Genomic DNA, 16,016 nt, shown 5'->3' with positions numbered 1-16,016 from the left:
GATGGCTCCAAATCCCATCCCTAGGAGTAACGATATCTTACACTTTGGTTAACATCTTTCCCGTGATGTTGAAAGGCTAGATAGAGATATGGTCAGATAATTTTGCACTGACCCAGTCACAACACAGGCCATTTTGTACTTGCTTTTTTTATTTAGCAGCATTGCTGGTATCTTTCCGTGTCAATAAGTATGCATCATCATTTCAACAATTGCATGATATTTCATTAATCACATCATACCCAGAATCTTTTTTTTTTTTTAAGATTTTATTTATTTATTCATAGAGATGCAGGGAGAGAGAGAGAGAGAGAGGCAGAGACACAAGCAGGCTCCATGCAGAGAGCCCGACGTGGGACTCAATCCAGGGTCTCCAGATCACGCCCTGGGCTGCAGGCAGCGCTAAACCGCTGTGCCACCAGGGCTGCCCTCATACCCAGAATCTAAGTAACCAGATCCCTATGGTTGTCTCTAGGGGTTTTTTTGAGGGAAAAAAAAAAAAAAAAAACCTCTGTGAATACATATGTTTGTATCTTTTGCCACTTATATGGTTATCATCTTAGGGTAGGTTCCTTGGAGACTTATTTTTTAAAGTTTTCATAATAATAATAATAACATGTAATATTGATAATGTAATAGTTACAATTTCTTAGATGCTTCTCCCATCCAGGTATTGTACAATGTATATTTATATGTATATTAGTTCATTTACTCCTTATAACAACCAGTTGGGCATTATTGGTATTGTCGTCTCCATGTGGAATGTAAAGGAGCTGACACGGGAAAGTTAAATTAGTATCAGGGCCAGGACATGGATGCACATGGTCCACTTCTGGAGTCTGTGCTCCCTCATCTAGCGGGGAGTTTTATATGACTCTCTCCTCCCCTTGTGCCTCTCTCAGAGGAAAGCCTATGGTATCAAGTTGCAAAACTGGTATGGAGACCAGTAAGTGACCCGTGTGATCTGATGACACAGAAGCAGAGTGGACCACCCCGTGTTTCCCGAACCCCAGCTCCTTGCACATCTCAGATCCCGCTGTCTGCACTGAAATGTTCTGATGTGATCAGAAGTCTGCGTGATTCCTCATGTAACCCTCAGCCTGCCTTCTTCTCTTCCCTCTGTGCAGACCCCCAACAAGCATATCTCCGAGGCAGAGGTGATCATCCGGTTTGCATTCCAGACGTCCATCACGGTGCTGTGCATCGCCTGCCCCTGCTCCCTGGGCTTGGCCACACCCACGGCGGTCATGGTGGGCACCGGGGTGGCCGCCCAGAATGGCATTCTCATCAAAGGAGGCAAGCCTCTGGAGATGGCCCACAAGGTTGGCCCTTGCGCTCCTGGCTGTGATGACTCTGTAGCTGTTACTCTGTGATTTTTTTTTTCTTTTTATTTGAAACTTGAGAGTTTAAGGGAAAGTAGTATGTGCTTAAATTCCGTATTAGGAAAAAGACCTGGACGCGGCTTGAGAGCAGCTCTGTTAATAAGTAAGACCGGAGGCCAGGAGGAGTGATAATAGCTACCAGGTCCCCGTAATCCCATTAGCAGCTCCGAGGTGGATGCTTATTACTCCCGTTTTGCAGATGAGGCAGCTGGAGCGGCAGCTGGGGCAGCAGGTGGGGCGCTCGCCCGCAGGCCCTGCTAGCCTCACGCCCAGGTGGTCAGGCCCAGTGCAAGGCGGGAGCGTCCACGCACTCAGCAGGGCACCGATGTCCCGACGTCCGGGCCGCGAGCCATCGGCAGCAGGGCTTATGGAGACCCTGGCCCAACACGCCGTCCCCGCTCCCGAGCCTCCGTTTATTTATGTGGTGTTTGTCGAGCCCCCACTTGGTGCGGGTCCTGTGCCAGGGCCTGGCGATGGCCGTGGGCCTCAGCCGCTGGGAGCTCCCCGGGAGTGGGGATGTGCGAGACGGGGCGGGAAGCCCTGCATCCCAGGAGGTGGGGAGCCGCACCGCCCTCACGGCTCCCCGGGATCCGGCCCCAAAACTTTGTCACCGTCGTACCCCCAGCGCCAGGCCCGGCACCGGGCACACTGGGCGCCCTCGGTGGTTACCGGGATGAACTCTGAGGGGCCGGAAAGTCGCCTGAGGGAGAGAGACTGACAGCAGATCAGGGGGCCCGGGGTGTGCGTCAGGGAGGAGCTGGGGGGGCCAGGGTCTGGGTCAGGGAGGAGCTGGGAGGGGGGGCCGGGGGCTTCGCCTCCGCAGGGCAGAGGATCGTGTTGGCTGAGTGGTGAGGGGTGCTGCCACCCGCGGGAGTTGCCGGCCATCGCGTGGGCTCCTACAGCCCCTGCCATCTGTGTTTGTGGTTGTTTTCGCAGATAAAGACCGTGATGTTTGACAAAACTGGCACCATTACCCACGGGGTCCCCAAAGTCATGAGGGTCCTCCTGCTGGTGGATGTGGCCACGCTGCCCCTCAGGAAGGTCCTCGCCGTGGTGGGGACCGCAGAGGCCAGCAGTGAGCACCCCCTGGGCGTGGCCGTCACCAAGTACTGTAAAGAGGTAGGTGGACCTGGGCAGCACCCCCAGGCTCCCCGCCTGTAGCCCCCTCCCCCTGCCACCAGAACCTGGGCCCGCAGGCCCCTGTGCACCAGGTGGAGGTGCAGCTCGTCCTACCTCCAGATCATCACAAAAGTGCTTGAGTATTAGCGGTTACGGAGCGGGACGGGCATCTGTGCTCGGGACCAGAGCTAACCTGTGGCCCAGGAACTGAGTGGTGGGACAGACGGAGAGTCGGTCCCCTGTGAAAATCCTTGCAGAGGGGACACAGAAGTGACCGGGGCTGGGGCACGGCCAGGAGAGAGCCCCTTAGCTGGGGCGGTGAATGGAGACGAACCAGGTGAGCCGAGCGCCCCGTCGTGGCTCTTGGCGGCTAACGGGGACGCGTTCATCCTTTGACCTGCAGACAGAAGGTCCTGTTTAGTTTCCTGTTTTCAGTGTAAATGTAGAAGCAGCAGGATGCGCCAGACGCTGTCCTGAAAAATGTTCAACGGTTGGGGCAAATACGACCGTCAGTAAATGTAGAGAGGTGGTGTGGACGCTTTGGGGAGAAGCTGACAGGGAATCTTCCAGAAATCTCCCTCGGTGTTTTATGAGGGGTCATTCAGGTCACCCCCCCCCCCCCGATGTTTCAGGACACTGTGCCGTCGGCCCCTCCTCTGCTATGTGGCCAACCCAAGTGGGGCAGCTCCTCTGGTCCTCCTGCCACCGCCCTGGTCCCCCCAGGCCTGGGAGGTGGGCAGTGACCTCTTGAGAGCCTCCGAGCAGCTTTGCTACTGTTGACCTGCCCCATCCTTCTGACGAAATTATTTGTGACATAAAAACAACCTCGTTCCTCTCCTGGCTCCCCCACCTCCCTTCATTTGGGGCATTGCTGTGAGCTGCCCTTGGCCTTTCTGGTCTGCACCTTGTCCAGTGCCATGAGGCAGCAGGTCAATAACCGTAACGTGCACGATGCCTTCCGAGTCTGTCTCTGACCCCACCCCCCCCCAAGTTCCTCTTGGCTCCTGGAAGGTCTGTCCTGCCTCCTGTCACCTCCCCTCTCCCCACCTCACAGGAACTGGGAACGGAGACCTTGGGATACTGCACGGACTTCCAGGCAGTGCCAGGCTGCGGAATTGGCTGCAAAGTCAGTAGCGTGGAGGGCATCCTGGCCCCCGGCGAGCGCCAGCGGAGCAAACAGGCTGCTCCCCCGGGCACGGTTGGCGGCGTTCCAGAGGAAACAGGTATCCCCGGCCCTTGTGTGTGCGGCCTGCCAGGGTTTGGGCCCGGCCGCGCTAGGTGGCAGCACACTGCATGGTCCCCTGCTGCGGACCAGGGAGCCTCACGGCCGGGTGCTGCGGGCCCACCTCCCCTGGGAAAGCCCGTACTTTCTCTGCTGCCGTGTTCTCTGGTACATCTGAATTTCTTTTAAAGATTTTATTTATCCATGAGCTGAGACACACAGAGAGGCAGAGACAGAGGCAGAGGGAGAAGCAGGCTCCCTGCGGGGAGCCCGATGCGGGACTCGATCCCGGGACCTGGGGTCACGACCTGACTTAGCTGAAGGCAGACGCTCACCCCCTGAGCCCCCAGGTGCCCCAGATACATCTGAGTCTTCGCACCAGTGACAGGAGTGTATGTCACTGCGATTCCGGGTACCGCTCCTGTGACCTACCATCTTGAGCCTCCTCTTTCTGATCCCAAGTTAGTCTTGCTTCTCCTAGAGTGCAGAGGCCCCGGCAGGGATTCCGCTTTGCTCCTCCCACCTCCTCCCGTGCCATGGACCTCCAGCGGGAGGGCTGGCAGCGGGGAAGGCAGGTGGGGATGGCCCGCCCAATGCCTTCGGGTGTCGGCCTGCTGCCTCACCAGCAGTGTGGGAGTATGGAGACCCTCCCAGACCAAGAAACCCGCGTCTCATGTTTTCTCTGAAGTGTGTCAGCCTCTTGTTAGACGCCATCCGTGGCACCTTCTAGCGATTCAGAGCCCGGGGTGAGCCTTCCGTGAGGCTGCCAGGTGGTCTGTGCGGGGACACCTGGGTTAGTGGCACACAGAGTTAGAAGGTGATGGGGACAGACTCCTTGGCCTTTCAGCAGGTAGAGCTTGTCTCGTTCCGTGGAGGTAGGCTCGCTATTTGCAGGTGCATCCTGGGCCATCTACCCTCAGCTACACTTGCTGCTTCTAATCTCTGCAGGAAAACAGTCAGCAGATATTTGCCTCTTAAAGGCAAATAATGACACAACCTGATATTTAATACGTTTACGATATTTTCACACACACTGCGTGGATCTTTCAGCACCCGGGTTGGACCCACACCCCCACGTTTCACACGTCTCTCTGGTCCTTTGGGGGGTGTTCTGGGAGGGGCTGGCTGGTACAGTGTCTCAAAACAGTGAAATGGACTTTTTGCTGTTGAAAAACGTTTTGCTGTTGAAAGGCTTCCATGGTGTTTAGTGCCCTCCCACAGTGGGACTGGACGATTGGGGATTAACCACACACTGTTCTGAACAGATGGGACACCCCAGACCTTCTCCGTGCTGATTGGGAACCGTGAATGGATGAGGCGCAACGGCCTGACCATATCCAGCGACATCAGTGACGCGATGGCGGACCATGAGATGAAAGGCCAGACGGCCATCCTGGTGGCCATCGACGGTAGCGCCTCACCCTCCGCTCTCAGCAGCAGACTCCCGGGGATATCTGGCAAACACAGACCTTCTCCTTCTCCCCCCCATAAGTCTTCCTGTCTGTTAACGTAGCTTCTGCGTCCAGAGGCTGCCTGGCCAGTTTCCTGCTGCACTCGGTGCGGAGGGTCTGAGCCCGCCGGGTCCCTCCTTGCCCCAGAGCGAGGGGCGCCGGCCTCCCCGCTCTTGGGACTCTGGCCTGCCTTAGCCTCGGCGTCGGCCTCCATCCAAGCCAGGTTCAGTCACCCCCCTGCTCCATCCCTGGACGCCCAGCAGCAGCTCCCTGTCACACTCAGCCACGGGTCCCTCCAGGGGGCTCCCCGCGATCACGTGTCTGGCGCTCGGGTTCCATCTAGGCCTTTATGCCTCAGACGACTGGAATCTCGCTTTGTCGATGGTAGCCTCTGCTTATGGAGGCAGAAAAGTAACAAACAAGTGTTATTTTTAACGCTTCAACCAAATAGGCCCTCTTCTGGGCTTTCCTCCCGCTTGCACCACCATGTCCTTTCCGAAGTCCTCCCAGAGCTGCAGCCCCCTCAGCTGCTCAGATCAGGACCAGCCCGGCTGAAGGAGCCAGGCCTCAGGCCTCAGAACCCACCTGCCTCAGCATCTGGAGATTCGCTCCAAAAAGCCCCAAACCAAGGAAGTTGTACAGAAATGCTTCCTGTAGGAAGAGAAGAGGAAGGGCTGATTTTCCGTTAGACGTTCATCACTGTGAAGTGGCGCTCATTGTATCCGTCCTGTTCCTTGTATCTTAATAGCTAACGCGTATCAGGTTGTGAGCCAGGCACTCTGTGAACTAGTAGATGCTCCTTGCAGAAAACTGGGGAAATTCTGAGCGATAAAGAGGAAAATGAAATGACTCCTTACCCGACCCCTCAGAGCGCCACTGTTAAGTTTGTGTTCCTTCCAGATGTTTGTCTGGAAACGTGGGTAATTTTTCAAAACAGAATCAAGACCACTTCATACGACGTAACTTGGTGTTTTGTTTTGCACGTGTGGCATCACATTCTGGAAACTGTCCGGTAGCACAGCCCCCTCTGCTCCTTGGGCTGCCCTCTGCTCCTGCCGAGGGCTTACCTGAGGGCATCTCCTGCAGGTGTGCTATGCGGGATGATCGCCATTGCCGACGCCGTCAAGCAGGAGGCAGCCCTGGCTGTGCACACGCTCAAGAGCATGGGCGTGGATGTGGTCCTGATCACAGGGGACAACCGCAAGACGGCCAGAGCCATTGCCACCCAGGTGTGTGCCGGGGAGCAGGGGCTGGGGCTCTTCCTTCTTTAAAACGGCCTCTAGGCTCCCTGGAGCAGCTCGAGGAAAGGCCACAAGTGCTGCTGCACCCGTGCCCTGGCCTTCCCTGGCGAGCGCTTCTCTCCACGCCGCAGCGAGCTGGGCAGCAGCCCACGGAGCCCCTGTGCTGCAGGGCAAAGCTACGTCCCAGGGCCTGGACGTTGGAGCTTGGGGCAAGCAGCTGCCCTGGAGGAAGCGATTCCACCCTCCCCATTTCTGTCTTTCCAGGGGGGCACGGGGGAGCCATGATGGGGATGATTCATCGGCTCGGCTCCCACGGGTGCCGCCCACAACTGCCTGGGCTGGTCCCGGGCAGGCCTCCAGCTCCCTCGCCTCTGAGCGCCCTGTGGGGCACCCGCCCGGCCACGGCCCCGGTGCACCGTCCTGGGAACGACTCGCCCTCCCCATGGGGGCGAACCATGTGCTCTTAAAAGCGAACTGCTGCTTACAAGGGATGCAGCGGTGCCTCTCCACGTGGCCTTCGTGGCCTTCCTTGCCGAGGGTGGACGGTCGAGTGCCGCCCCCCTTTCTGGTTAGGGTGGTTACCGTTGAACAAGCACTTACGAAGCACCGCCCACGTGCCAGGCTCCAGAGAGGAGCCGGGGCGCCTGCCCTCCCTCCGGCAGTTCGCTGTCCTGGGGGGACGTGGGCCAGCGACCAGGGCTGAACCAAGTGCTCGCCTCTGCGACAGAAAAGTGCCCAGGACACAGCCTGGCAGGGGCTGGAGCCACCTTCCCAGAGGAGGAAATGCTGGAGTCAGGAGCGTTTGGATGACAGGGAGAGGGCTGGAGAAAGGGGCGCTGACGTCTCTAGGACGCAGCAGAGCACGGCAGCCGTGGGCCGGACGGGCAGCCTCCAAGGTGGGCCTGCTGGGCCACAGGCGGGAGGCTGGAGACGAGCAGAGACCCTGTCCCAAGGGGCCTTGGAGCGCGGAGGCCATCCCAAGAGGACTGGGCTGCCTGGGTCTGTAGGCAGGAGAGTAATGGGACCAGGTGGCCTCTGTTCTGGAAGGATCACGGGTGGGCATAGACAGAAGAGGTGGGAGGTGGGCAGGGAGACGCACCCCGGGCCCAAGCCAGCATGGATGGGGGTGAGGTGGGGAGCCTGGGGTCCAGGGCTTGGTGACTGACTCGCCCACTGAGCTTGGGAGGCTGGAGGGAGGGGGGCAGGACGACGGCCAGGCTTCTGCTACTGTTGGCCACTCTCTGCCACCACCAGGTGTTGTCACCGATGTGTGCTTGACGCTGCTCCCCTTTCCTTCTAGGTTGGCATCAACAAAGTCTTTGCAGAGGTGCTCCCGTCTCACAAGGTGGCCAAGGTCCAGGAACTCCAGAACGAAGGGAAGAAAGTCGCCATGGTGGGAGACGGGGTTAATGACTCCCCAGCCCTGGCCCGGGCCGACGTGGGCATTGCCATCGGGACAGGCACAGATGTTGCCATCGAGGCTGCTGACGTCGTCCTCATCAGAGTGAGCTCGGCTGTGTCTCCTCGCGCCCTGTTGCCCAGGTTCTGGGGGCGGTGAGGGCCGGGGACAGGGCTCCTGACTGTGCTCCTCCGACAGAACGACCTGCTGGACGTGGTGGCCAGCATTCACCTCTCCAAGAGGACCGTGTGGAGGATACGCCTCAACCTGGTGCTGGCACTGATCTATAACCTGGTCGGGATACCCATTGCGGCAGGTAGGGGGCTCACCTGTTTTGACTCCTGAGGCTTCTCGCCGCCTGCTGGGCTCCTGCCAGTGGGCTGTCTGGCCCGCTGGATAGAAGCTTTACAAAGAGTTAAGTTTGTTATGTTCTCTGCTTCTTAAGTCTCTAAAAATAAGTGAAAGCTGCAGAGAGGGTGCCTGCCATTCCCTGTGCCCTTGCAGCTCCCCCTGAAACCTGTGATGCCACCTGTGCACTGTGGACTGTCCCAGGAAGGCCAGGGTTGGGGGAGACCCAAGTCCCCTGGACAGCACCCCCTGCCTGGCTCCGAGGCCGCCTGCCCTGGAGGTGGGTGGGCATGTGGCATGTGGTCATGATATGGCAGCGGGGGTTCTGAGCACCCCACGATGGGAACGTCATGGTAGCAGCCCAGAGTGAGGCCCCCTCCTGGGCTGTGATGTGAGTGTTCCCACCCTTGGCCAGGGGTCTTCATGCCCATCGGCGTCGTGCTGCAGCCGTGGATGGGCTCGGCGGCTATGGCGGCCTCCTCCGTATCTGTGGTGCTCTCATCGCTGCAGCTCAAGTGGTGAGTCCCTCGAGGCCGCTGCATGCTCGCCAGGCCCTCTTCCCCCACGCAGCCCCTCCCTGTCCTCTGCGCCCCGGGCTGGTGCTGGGTGGGTGCTGTGCGCAGCTTCCAGTGCACCCAAGGCAGAGCCAGGGAGGACGGTGTAGGTGGGTGTGTGTGACGCCTGGTTGGCACCACGAGTGCGTGATTCACCACCTCCCAGCACCGTGTGCGGGGCTGCCCCTGTTGCTCTGTTCCAGGGCTGCTGTGGAAATGCCACGCACACGTAGGGTCCTGGTGTGCTATCGCTTTTCCTTTTTTGAAAAAGACACTTATTTGTGCTTTCATTTAACAAGAGTCAGTGGTAGCCTGTCCTGTGCCAGGCATCTGGATGGGAAGTTTCTCCACTGGGCAACCGTGACCTGGGCCCTAGGAGCTCAGTACCCTGTCCTGTACGGCCCTTGGGGTTCCACGCTGTGCCCACTGAAAGGCTTTGGCGAGCGCTTTGCCCACCTTGCAAAAAAACCCAAAAGCGCGCATCCACGTTGGCTCAAACGCTCTGGATTCTTGCTCGGCAGCTATAAGAAGCCCGACCTGGAGAGGTACGAGGCCCAGGCGCAGGGCCGCATGAAGCCCCTGACGGCGTCCCAGGTCAGCGTGCACATCGGCATGGATGACCGGCGGTGGGACTCCCCGCGGGCCACGCCCTGGGACCAGGTCAGCCGCGTCAGTCAGGTGTCTCTGTCCTCCCTGAAGTCCGACAAGCTGTCCCGACACAGCGCCGCGGCCGACGACGGCGGGGACACGTGGTCTCTGCTGCTGAACGACCGCGACGAGGAGCAGTGCATCTGAGCGCTGCAGGCGGGCGCGACCCGCTCCGGCTCCCGCTCCGGCTCCTCGGAGGAGCGGCCCCGCTGTCTGCAGGGAGGAGGCGGGGCTCCTGGCCTGGCCCCGCGCCCCCGGGTCCCCGGCCTGGCCACCCGCGCTGTGAGCGTGGGCCTGCCCCCACCGCTGGACCCACGGGGCCTGGACGGCCCGCCCCCCGCTCTAGCGCTTGCGGTGACCACTTGTGAGATGCTCTCATCAGGACCAAAAACCTCGCTGGGCCTTGCCTTAGGACCCCCAGGAGCCTCGCGTTGGCTTCTTCCTGACGCCGCAGTTTACCTCAAATACACCCACTGATCTCTGCGGGCACAGTCTGTTCCTCTTCTGTTCCCGACGCTGGGGCTGCCCCGCCCCCGCCCCCCTGCCCCCTCGCCCCCCTGCCACCTCGTGACCCTGGGCCGCCCCGCCCCTGCCCCCTCCTGACCCTGGGCTGCCCCGCCCCCTGCCCCCTGGTGACCCTGGGCTGCCCTGCCCCTGCCCCTGGTGACCCTGGGCCGCCCCGCCCCTGCCCCCTCTTGACCCTGGGGCTGCCCCATCCCCACTTGGCCTAGTCCGATGGCGGGACCGACGCCCACTGGCCCGGGCTGCTCGCCCCCGCCAGGGCGCCTGCCTGGCTTGCCTGGGGGTGGAGGACCCGTGTTTCTTCCTCCTGTGCCGCGTGGCTACGGGATCCTGGCCCCTTGCTCCGCAGGGCAGCCGCTGTGCCTTGGAGCCGCCCCGAGTGAGGGTCTGAGACCCGGGGCATCCTGCTTCGGGGGTCCGGGGTGGCCTGCGGCGCTTGACACGCGCGTGGGCGCCCATGGGAGGGAGGCGTGCGCGCTCGCAGAAGCGCCTGCGGGGGGCTCCGGGAGCTCGAGTCCGCGCCGTGAGGCCCCCGATGCGGCCCCGAGGCTCCCGAGGCTCCCCGAGGTTGGGGCGGAGCAGCGCCCAGCTCGGCCCTGCCCTGGCCGCCCTCGGGTCGTGGGGGTCGGGGCTGCGGGGCAGAGCTGCGGGCGGTGGGCCTGGGGCAGCCTGAGCGCCTTTCTAGCCTGGGCCGCTCTTCCTCCCTGCTGCTCGCGGCCCGGGGGCGTCGGGCTGGGGGGGCTGGGGGTCCTGCCCCGTGTCGCGGGGCCACGCGCAGGCCGGAGTCTCCGGGCCGGGTCTCCTCCGCAGCCTGGCAGTTGGGTGGGAGCGAGGAGGAGGCCGCCCCAAGCAGCCTGCGGTGGGCAGTGTCAGCAGCCTGGGGTGCAGCCTGGCCCGGGGCGCCCCGGCCCCCCGACGCCTCCCCGGCCGCGCCGCGCCCCAACCTCCGCGTCTGTCTGTTGGTCTGTTGGTCCTTTCCCTTGGGCCTCCCCCGCCCGCCCACCCCGAATTCCCAGCTGTGCTGGGGACGGTCCTTGTTTTCCAACCCGGTTAATCATTGCCTAAAGCATCTAATCGTGTTGGTTTTTCAGAAGGTTTTGGGGCCGTACACGTGGTGTGTACATGGCGGGGACGATGTTTACATAATGGTACAGGACGTAGCCTTTAGAGTCCAAGGGGTAAGACTTTCTCGGGTGTCAGATAAGAACGTTTCCGGTTTCAAAACCTCTCCAGGCTGCGATAGAATAAAGTTTATTTTCATGCACGGGAAGGCGGCGTCTGGCTCTGCGAGCCTGATTGAGGCTCGGCTGCGTCTTCACGGACCTGGGCCCCGCCCTCCGCAGCGCCGCCTGGGCGCCTGGGCCCTCGCCCGCGGGCGGGGAGACTGGATCCCCGGTGGCACAGGCCTGGCCCTGCCCACTCCTGCACTTCTCGGCTTGATGGCGGGTGTCAACCAGGGCTCTCTCGGACACACACATTTTAATCAGGAGGGCTGTGTTTTGGGTTCCTTGGCCCCAAAGGCGGGGGGCGGGGGCGGGGGGCAGCAGAAATGCCTGGACCAGGGGGCTCTGCCGGGAGGGCTCTCCGGGCCACCAGGGGTGGCAGGGCCCTAAGCGAGCTCCAGCTGAAGGTGACGGAGTAATTTATCATCCAGACCAGGAGGCTTTTAAGAGCAAAAGGAGGTGCTATTAATGATCACGCCAGGCAACAGGCCTGAGCGGAGACGTCCAGGCAAAGCGGGACATGGGGTCACCTTCCTAACAAAAGGGATTAGACTCTGTGACATCACAGACACAGACTAGCATTTGAGGTTTCTGCCCTAATTGTAGGTTCTGTAGACGCGCCGGTGACCTATCCTGTATCCGGTTTGATTTTCCCCTCTGCGACATCGCAAGACCAGCACTTCTCTGTAGAATCACTGAGGTGATCCTCTTGGGGGCTCAGCATGACCCCACGGGGAACCAGCCGGGTGTGGGCAGTAGCTGGTGCCCCTGCATCGTGTAGCACTTCCAGCCAGGCGGGCTGGACTATTTTCCTGGATGCCCAGGTATGGGAGTCTCATGCTGTACACGTGTGCCCTGTGGGAAGCGGGGCTTGGATTCCATAGTAGCAAGGGATTCCATTTCTTTTACAAAATAGATCTTTCTAAAACTTGAGCAAATCTCCCTGATACCATTGCACACACACCAGGATAAATCCCAGCGTCTCTCCACTCCTATGTTTTCCGCCTTTAAGATCTTGCTGAAGGCTTGTGGTGGGGTCACCTTTAAGTAAATGAATAGTAATTTTAGGTTTTTTGTAAAGATGACACCTTGAAATTGACATGGCGGCAAATAGTCAAGTGGTTCTGCTAGTTCACCGAGAAACCAAGATTAATAAAGGTGGCCTTTATCTTAAGAAAACCTGGCATAGACCAAAATCAGCCCATCATATGGATTAATTAGAAAAAGATTATTTGTTTTTTTGTTTGTTTTTTTTAATTTTTTTTTTGAAAAAGATTATTTGAATTAGAAAAGGATTTTTTTTTTTTGGCTTTAAAAAAATTCACGTCAATAGGTGCCTGGGTGGCTCAGTCGGTTAAGCATCGACTCTTGATTTTGGCTCAGGTCATGGTCTCAGGGCAGAGGGATGGAGCCCCCCATCAGGCTCGGAGCTGGACGTGGAGCCTGCTTGAGATACTCTCTCTCCCCCTGTCTCTTGCCCCCTCATGTGGCAATCTCTCTCTCTCTCCTTTTTCTCTTTCTCTGTCTCTCAAACAAAAAAGTAATCCCGTCAATATATCAGTGGGTAAATTCCCTGATGCATATAAAATTCTTCTTGAGTTAGGAAGGTTCTATTCTACAGACACCTCTTTCTTAACTGCATCTTTTGCTTAAAGAAAACAGACAGGGAAGGCATAACACAAAGGGATGTTTTCAGCAAGCCCTCCGGCTGACTCAGTTTCCCTTTGCAGACGCCCCTGTAGGTGGGAGCGCTGCTGTGGCTTGAACGCACTGTGCTCCTGGTGGGAACCAAACTGCTTCCTGCGTTTCTCACACGACTTGGGCAAGGACACAAACACCAGTGTGTGGGTTTATTCCAGAGGGAGATGTGTACTTGTCGGCCGCTCTCCTTTGTGTGAAGACAATGACAACGGGTGAAATTACCGGATAGAATATGAGAATGTGAAATAATGCCGCGAAATCCCAGAGTCCCCTTTATTCTATTCAAAAAGATGAATAAACAGATGTGAAAAACAAGAAGTGATGGAAATTTAACCTTTTTTCCTCCGAAAAGGAAATGGCTTATTTCTTCTAAGTTAATGTGAGCCTGATAACTGCTTATAGCAAAAATTTTAAAGTACAGGAATCCAGAGAGTGGAGGGAAAGCGCCCAAAGGAAACCCACGGACATCGTTCGTGGAGGGCGTCCCCGGTGCGTGGCTCACACGGGACCCCGAGGCCCGGCTCCGACCGGGGAGGCGCCGTCGTGGGCAGCAGAAACGCGGGCCCCGGGGAGCCCGGGAGACGCGGCACTCAGAGGCTCGGGGCGAGGCCGCCAGCCCTGTGCTGGGACCACAGGGGCTCCGTTGGCCTGCGCACCCCGCCCTTTCCACGCACCGGCCTCAGTCCCCAGCCGCGGGAGGGGCGCGGGCAGCCGATGTGCAGGACGCCAGGCTGGGAAGGGTGTCGGGGCCCGTCGGCTCGGTCCCCCAGGAGCAGCGGGCCTCGCTGGCGCCCTGGCCCATGCCCCGCGGGGGGTTCGAAGGGGCCTGTCGCAGGACGTGTGCTGTGTCTCGGAAGCCACCAGGTGTCTCTCTGACCCAAACAACCTCCACGTCTGCGGCGGTATCCCAGAGTCTCTCCACTGGTCCGTTTTCTCTTGATGCATCTACAAATTCACAGAAACCTTGTCGCCACGACAATGAGGGATGGGGCTGGGGGGGCGGGGGGCTGGAGTCCGGCTGCGGCTGGGGCGCAGGCTGTGGGGCGGCGGGTCTGCGCTGGCCGTGCCTTGCTGGGCTGGCCCGCCCGGGAGCTTCGCCGTTGTCACCTGCGTCTGCTGTCCTGCTGCTTCCAAGTCAAGAGCTTTTTTTTAAGTTTGAACAGCAACAACAGCAAAAGGTTTTCAAGGTGATCTATAGTGATTTTCGGCAGCCGTGAAGCTTGGAGATTCCTGTTTGCCACGGCTCTAGGTCCCCACTGCAGCCCCAGGCGGAGGTGAGTCCCCGGGAGAGTCGCCTGATCCCGGGCGGCCTCCTGCTGCGGACCCCCACCTCCCTCTCTGCTGGAGGAGGAGCGCGGCCCTGTTCCCGACCCCAGAAGCGTGGATGGAAGGGCGTCCGCGGGGCCCCACGCAGGAGCCAGCGGCCGGTGGTCCTGCCTCCCGAGATCTCCCGCCTCCACGCGATGTAGGAAAACAAAGCAGGAGCCGGGCCTCAGCTGTCTCATAGCCGTCTGCACTCCTCAGGATAGGGGTGAGGACTCCGCGGGGTCCTCCCAGGCCGGCGCGCGACCATCCTGATTCCGGCCCGCGAGGACGGCGCTCTGCCTCCTGAGCCTCCGAACCGGTGTGGACGGGAGGCGCGGCCACGGCCCGGGGTGTGGGTGCCGCCTGGAGGGTCAGGAACGGGCCTGGCCAAGGGCGCAGGGGCCGGGGCAGCGAGGAGGGGTGGCCCCTGAGGGCTTGGCGCCAGCCCCTCGGGCACCTCCCTCACCCTCGGGCTCCCAGGGGCCCTCCAGGCCGGCCCCCCAGGGAATATGGGGCCCTCAGCCCTGCTCTCCCGTTTCTGCTCACAGCCTGCCCTGAAGCTCAGCCCCGCGCGGAGCCGGGGTGTTTCCGTGTGTCACGCGCGCTGTCGCGGGAGGAGCTGCCCTCCATCGAGGCGGGAGGCATCAGAAAGTAAAATCCGTTTGAACTTGGAATCTAGCAGAATTTCGCCCCTCATGACTTCTGGAACCTACAGGCAGCCGTCCTGCCCGTCCCTGGGTTAGGGACCCTGCCCTGGTCCCGCCAGGCAGCACCTGCTCCTCCAGGGTCAGAACCTGGGGACGGAGCCGCGTGTAGCAGCAATAGGAGGCAGAGGAACGGGGCAGGGCTTGGTGCACGCCTGGGGAGACGAGGGGATGGGGCGCCCCGTCCCGCGGTGTCCCCAGCCCTGTGCTTAGAGCAAAGGTCCCGGGAGGTCGGGAGGCCCGGAGACCCAGGGATCTCTGCCTGCACCACAGGGCTGATGTGGGGCCCGGAGAAGGGACCCCCGCGGCCTGGGTCACCTGGGGGGTGGGGTGAGAGCTGGGTGACCTGCAAGCAGGGGAGGGGCCTGCTCAGAGGCAGGGTCTGGGGCTGCTGCACGGGAGCAAGGCCTGGTTGCTGGGGACGGGGGAGGGCAGGAGCTGCTTGAGGAAGAGGGACACCCTGGGATCCTCCTTCCCCTCCCCCGCCTCGCCTCTCCCCCTTCACCCCACCTCAGCCCTCCTTTTCCTTTTCTTTCTCTTTCCTCTCCCTTTCTCTCTTCCTTCTTTCCATTCTCCTTTTTTCTTCTTTTTTCCCCTGTTCTTTTCTTTTTCCTTCTTACAGGCAGCTTGGGAGTCCTTGTATCACCGCGTTCTTTTGGGGCCCAGGGCCACCCCCTACCCCGGCCACGGAGGAGCAGGTGGCTGCTGCCCATCCGAGCGGGGCTGCCTGCGTGGCCCCCCGAGACGCGGTGTCCGCTGATGCCTCCCCACAGCCCCGGTGCGGCTCCCCTCAGCTGATGCTGTTGTTCCCCCGACGTGAGCAAGCCCCCGCCCGGCTGCTTCTGGTTGCTGTCACGACCGGACCGTGAGGCCAGGGCAGGTCCCAGGGCTGGCTCTTCGCTAGCCCCTGTGTGTCCCACTTCCGGAGACGCTGCTGATGCTCAGGTGCAAGGCCAGAGCCGCGGCGGGGAGGCCGGAGCCTCAGCCCAGAGCGGTTGTCCAAGCGCCTGTGCCTCTGGCCCTGCCGGCCTGGGGGCTCTGGTGCGGGATTCCCCGGGGCTCATCTGGGCGACAACATGGAGAGCGTCCCACACAGCCGCCTGGTCGGCTCCACGCGAGGTGACACACCACCATCCAGATCCGGAAGGGGGGAGGAGGAGGCGGGGAGAGGGGATTAAGGGGAGGAGGGGGAGGGGAGGC

The 16,016-nt window shown here is 60.4% G+C and overlaps 1 protein-coding gene across 6 annotated transcripts in view; it reads left to right on the top strand.

Moving 5' to 3' along the window:
* ATP7B (ATPase copper transporting beta) overlaps positions 1-9,850 on the top strand; it is a 64,726-nt gene extending 54,876 nt beyond the window's left edge. For all 6 annotated transcript variants that reach the window (XM_041731380.1, XM_041731378.1, XM_041731381.1 and 3 more), the window contains 9 exons: positions 1,125-1,319; positions 2,316-2,498; positions 3,553-3,721; positions 4,986-5,129; positions 6,258-6,400; positions 7,713-7,916; positions 8,010-8,127; positions 8,575-8,677; positions 9,235-9,850. In XM_041731380.1, coding sequence (XP_041587314.1) covers positions 1,125-1,319; positions 2,316-2,498; positions 3,553-3,721; positions 4,986-5,129; positions 6,258-6,400; positions 7,713-7,916; positions 8,010-8,127; positions 8,575-8,677; positions 9,235-9,508 — 1,533 coding nt within the window. In that variant the 3' untranslated portion in view covers positions 9,509-9,850. The remainder of the gene's footprint in view (positions 1-1,124; positions 1,320-2,315; positions 2,499-3,552; positions 3,722-4,985; positions 5,130-6,257; positions 6,401-7,712; positions 7,917-8,009; positions 8,128-8,574; positions 8,678-9,234) is intronic.
* The last annotated feature ends 6,166 nt before the right edge of the window (positions 9,851-16,016 follow it).

This window comes from Vulpes lagopus, chromosome 16, assembly GCF_018345385.1.
Source record: "Vulpes lagopus strain Blue_001 chromosome 16, ASM1834538v1, whole genome shotgun sequence".
NCBI lineage: Eukaryota > Metazoa > Chordata > Mammalia > Carnivora > Canidae > Vulpes > Vulpes lagopus.
The sequence above is the reverse complement of the archived record's forward strand: the minus strand, read 5'-3'. Positions and strand labels throughout refer to the sequence as shown.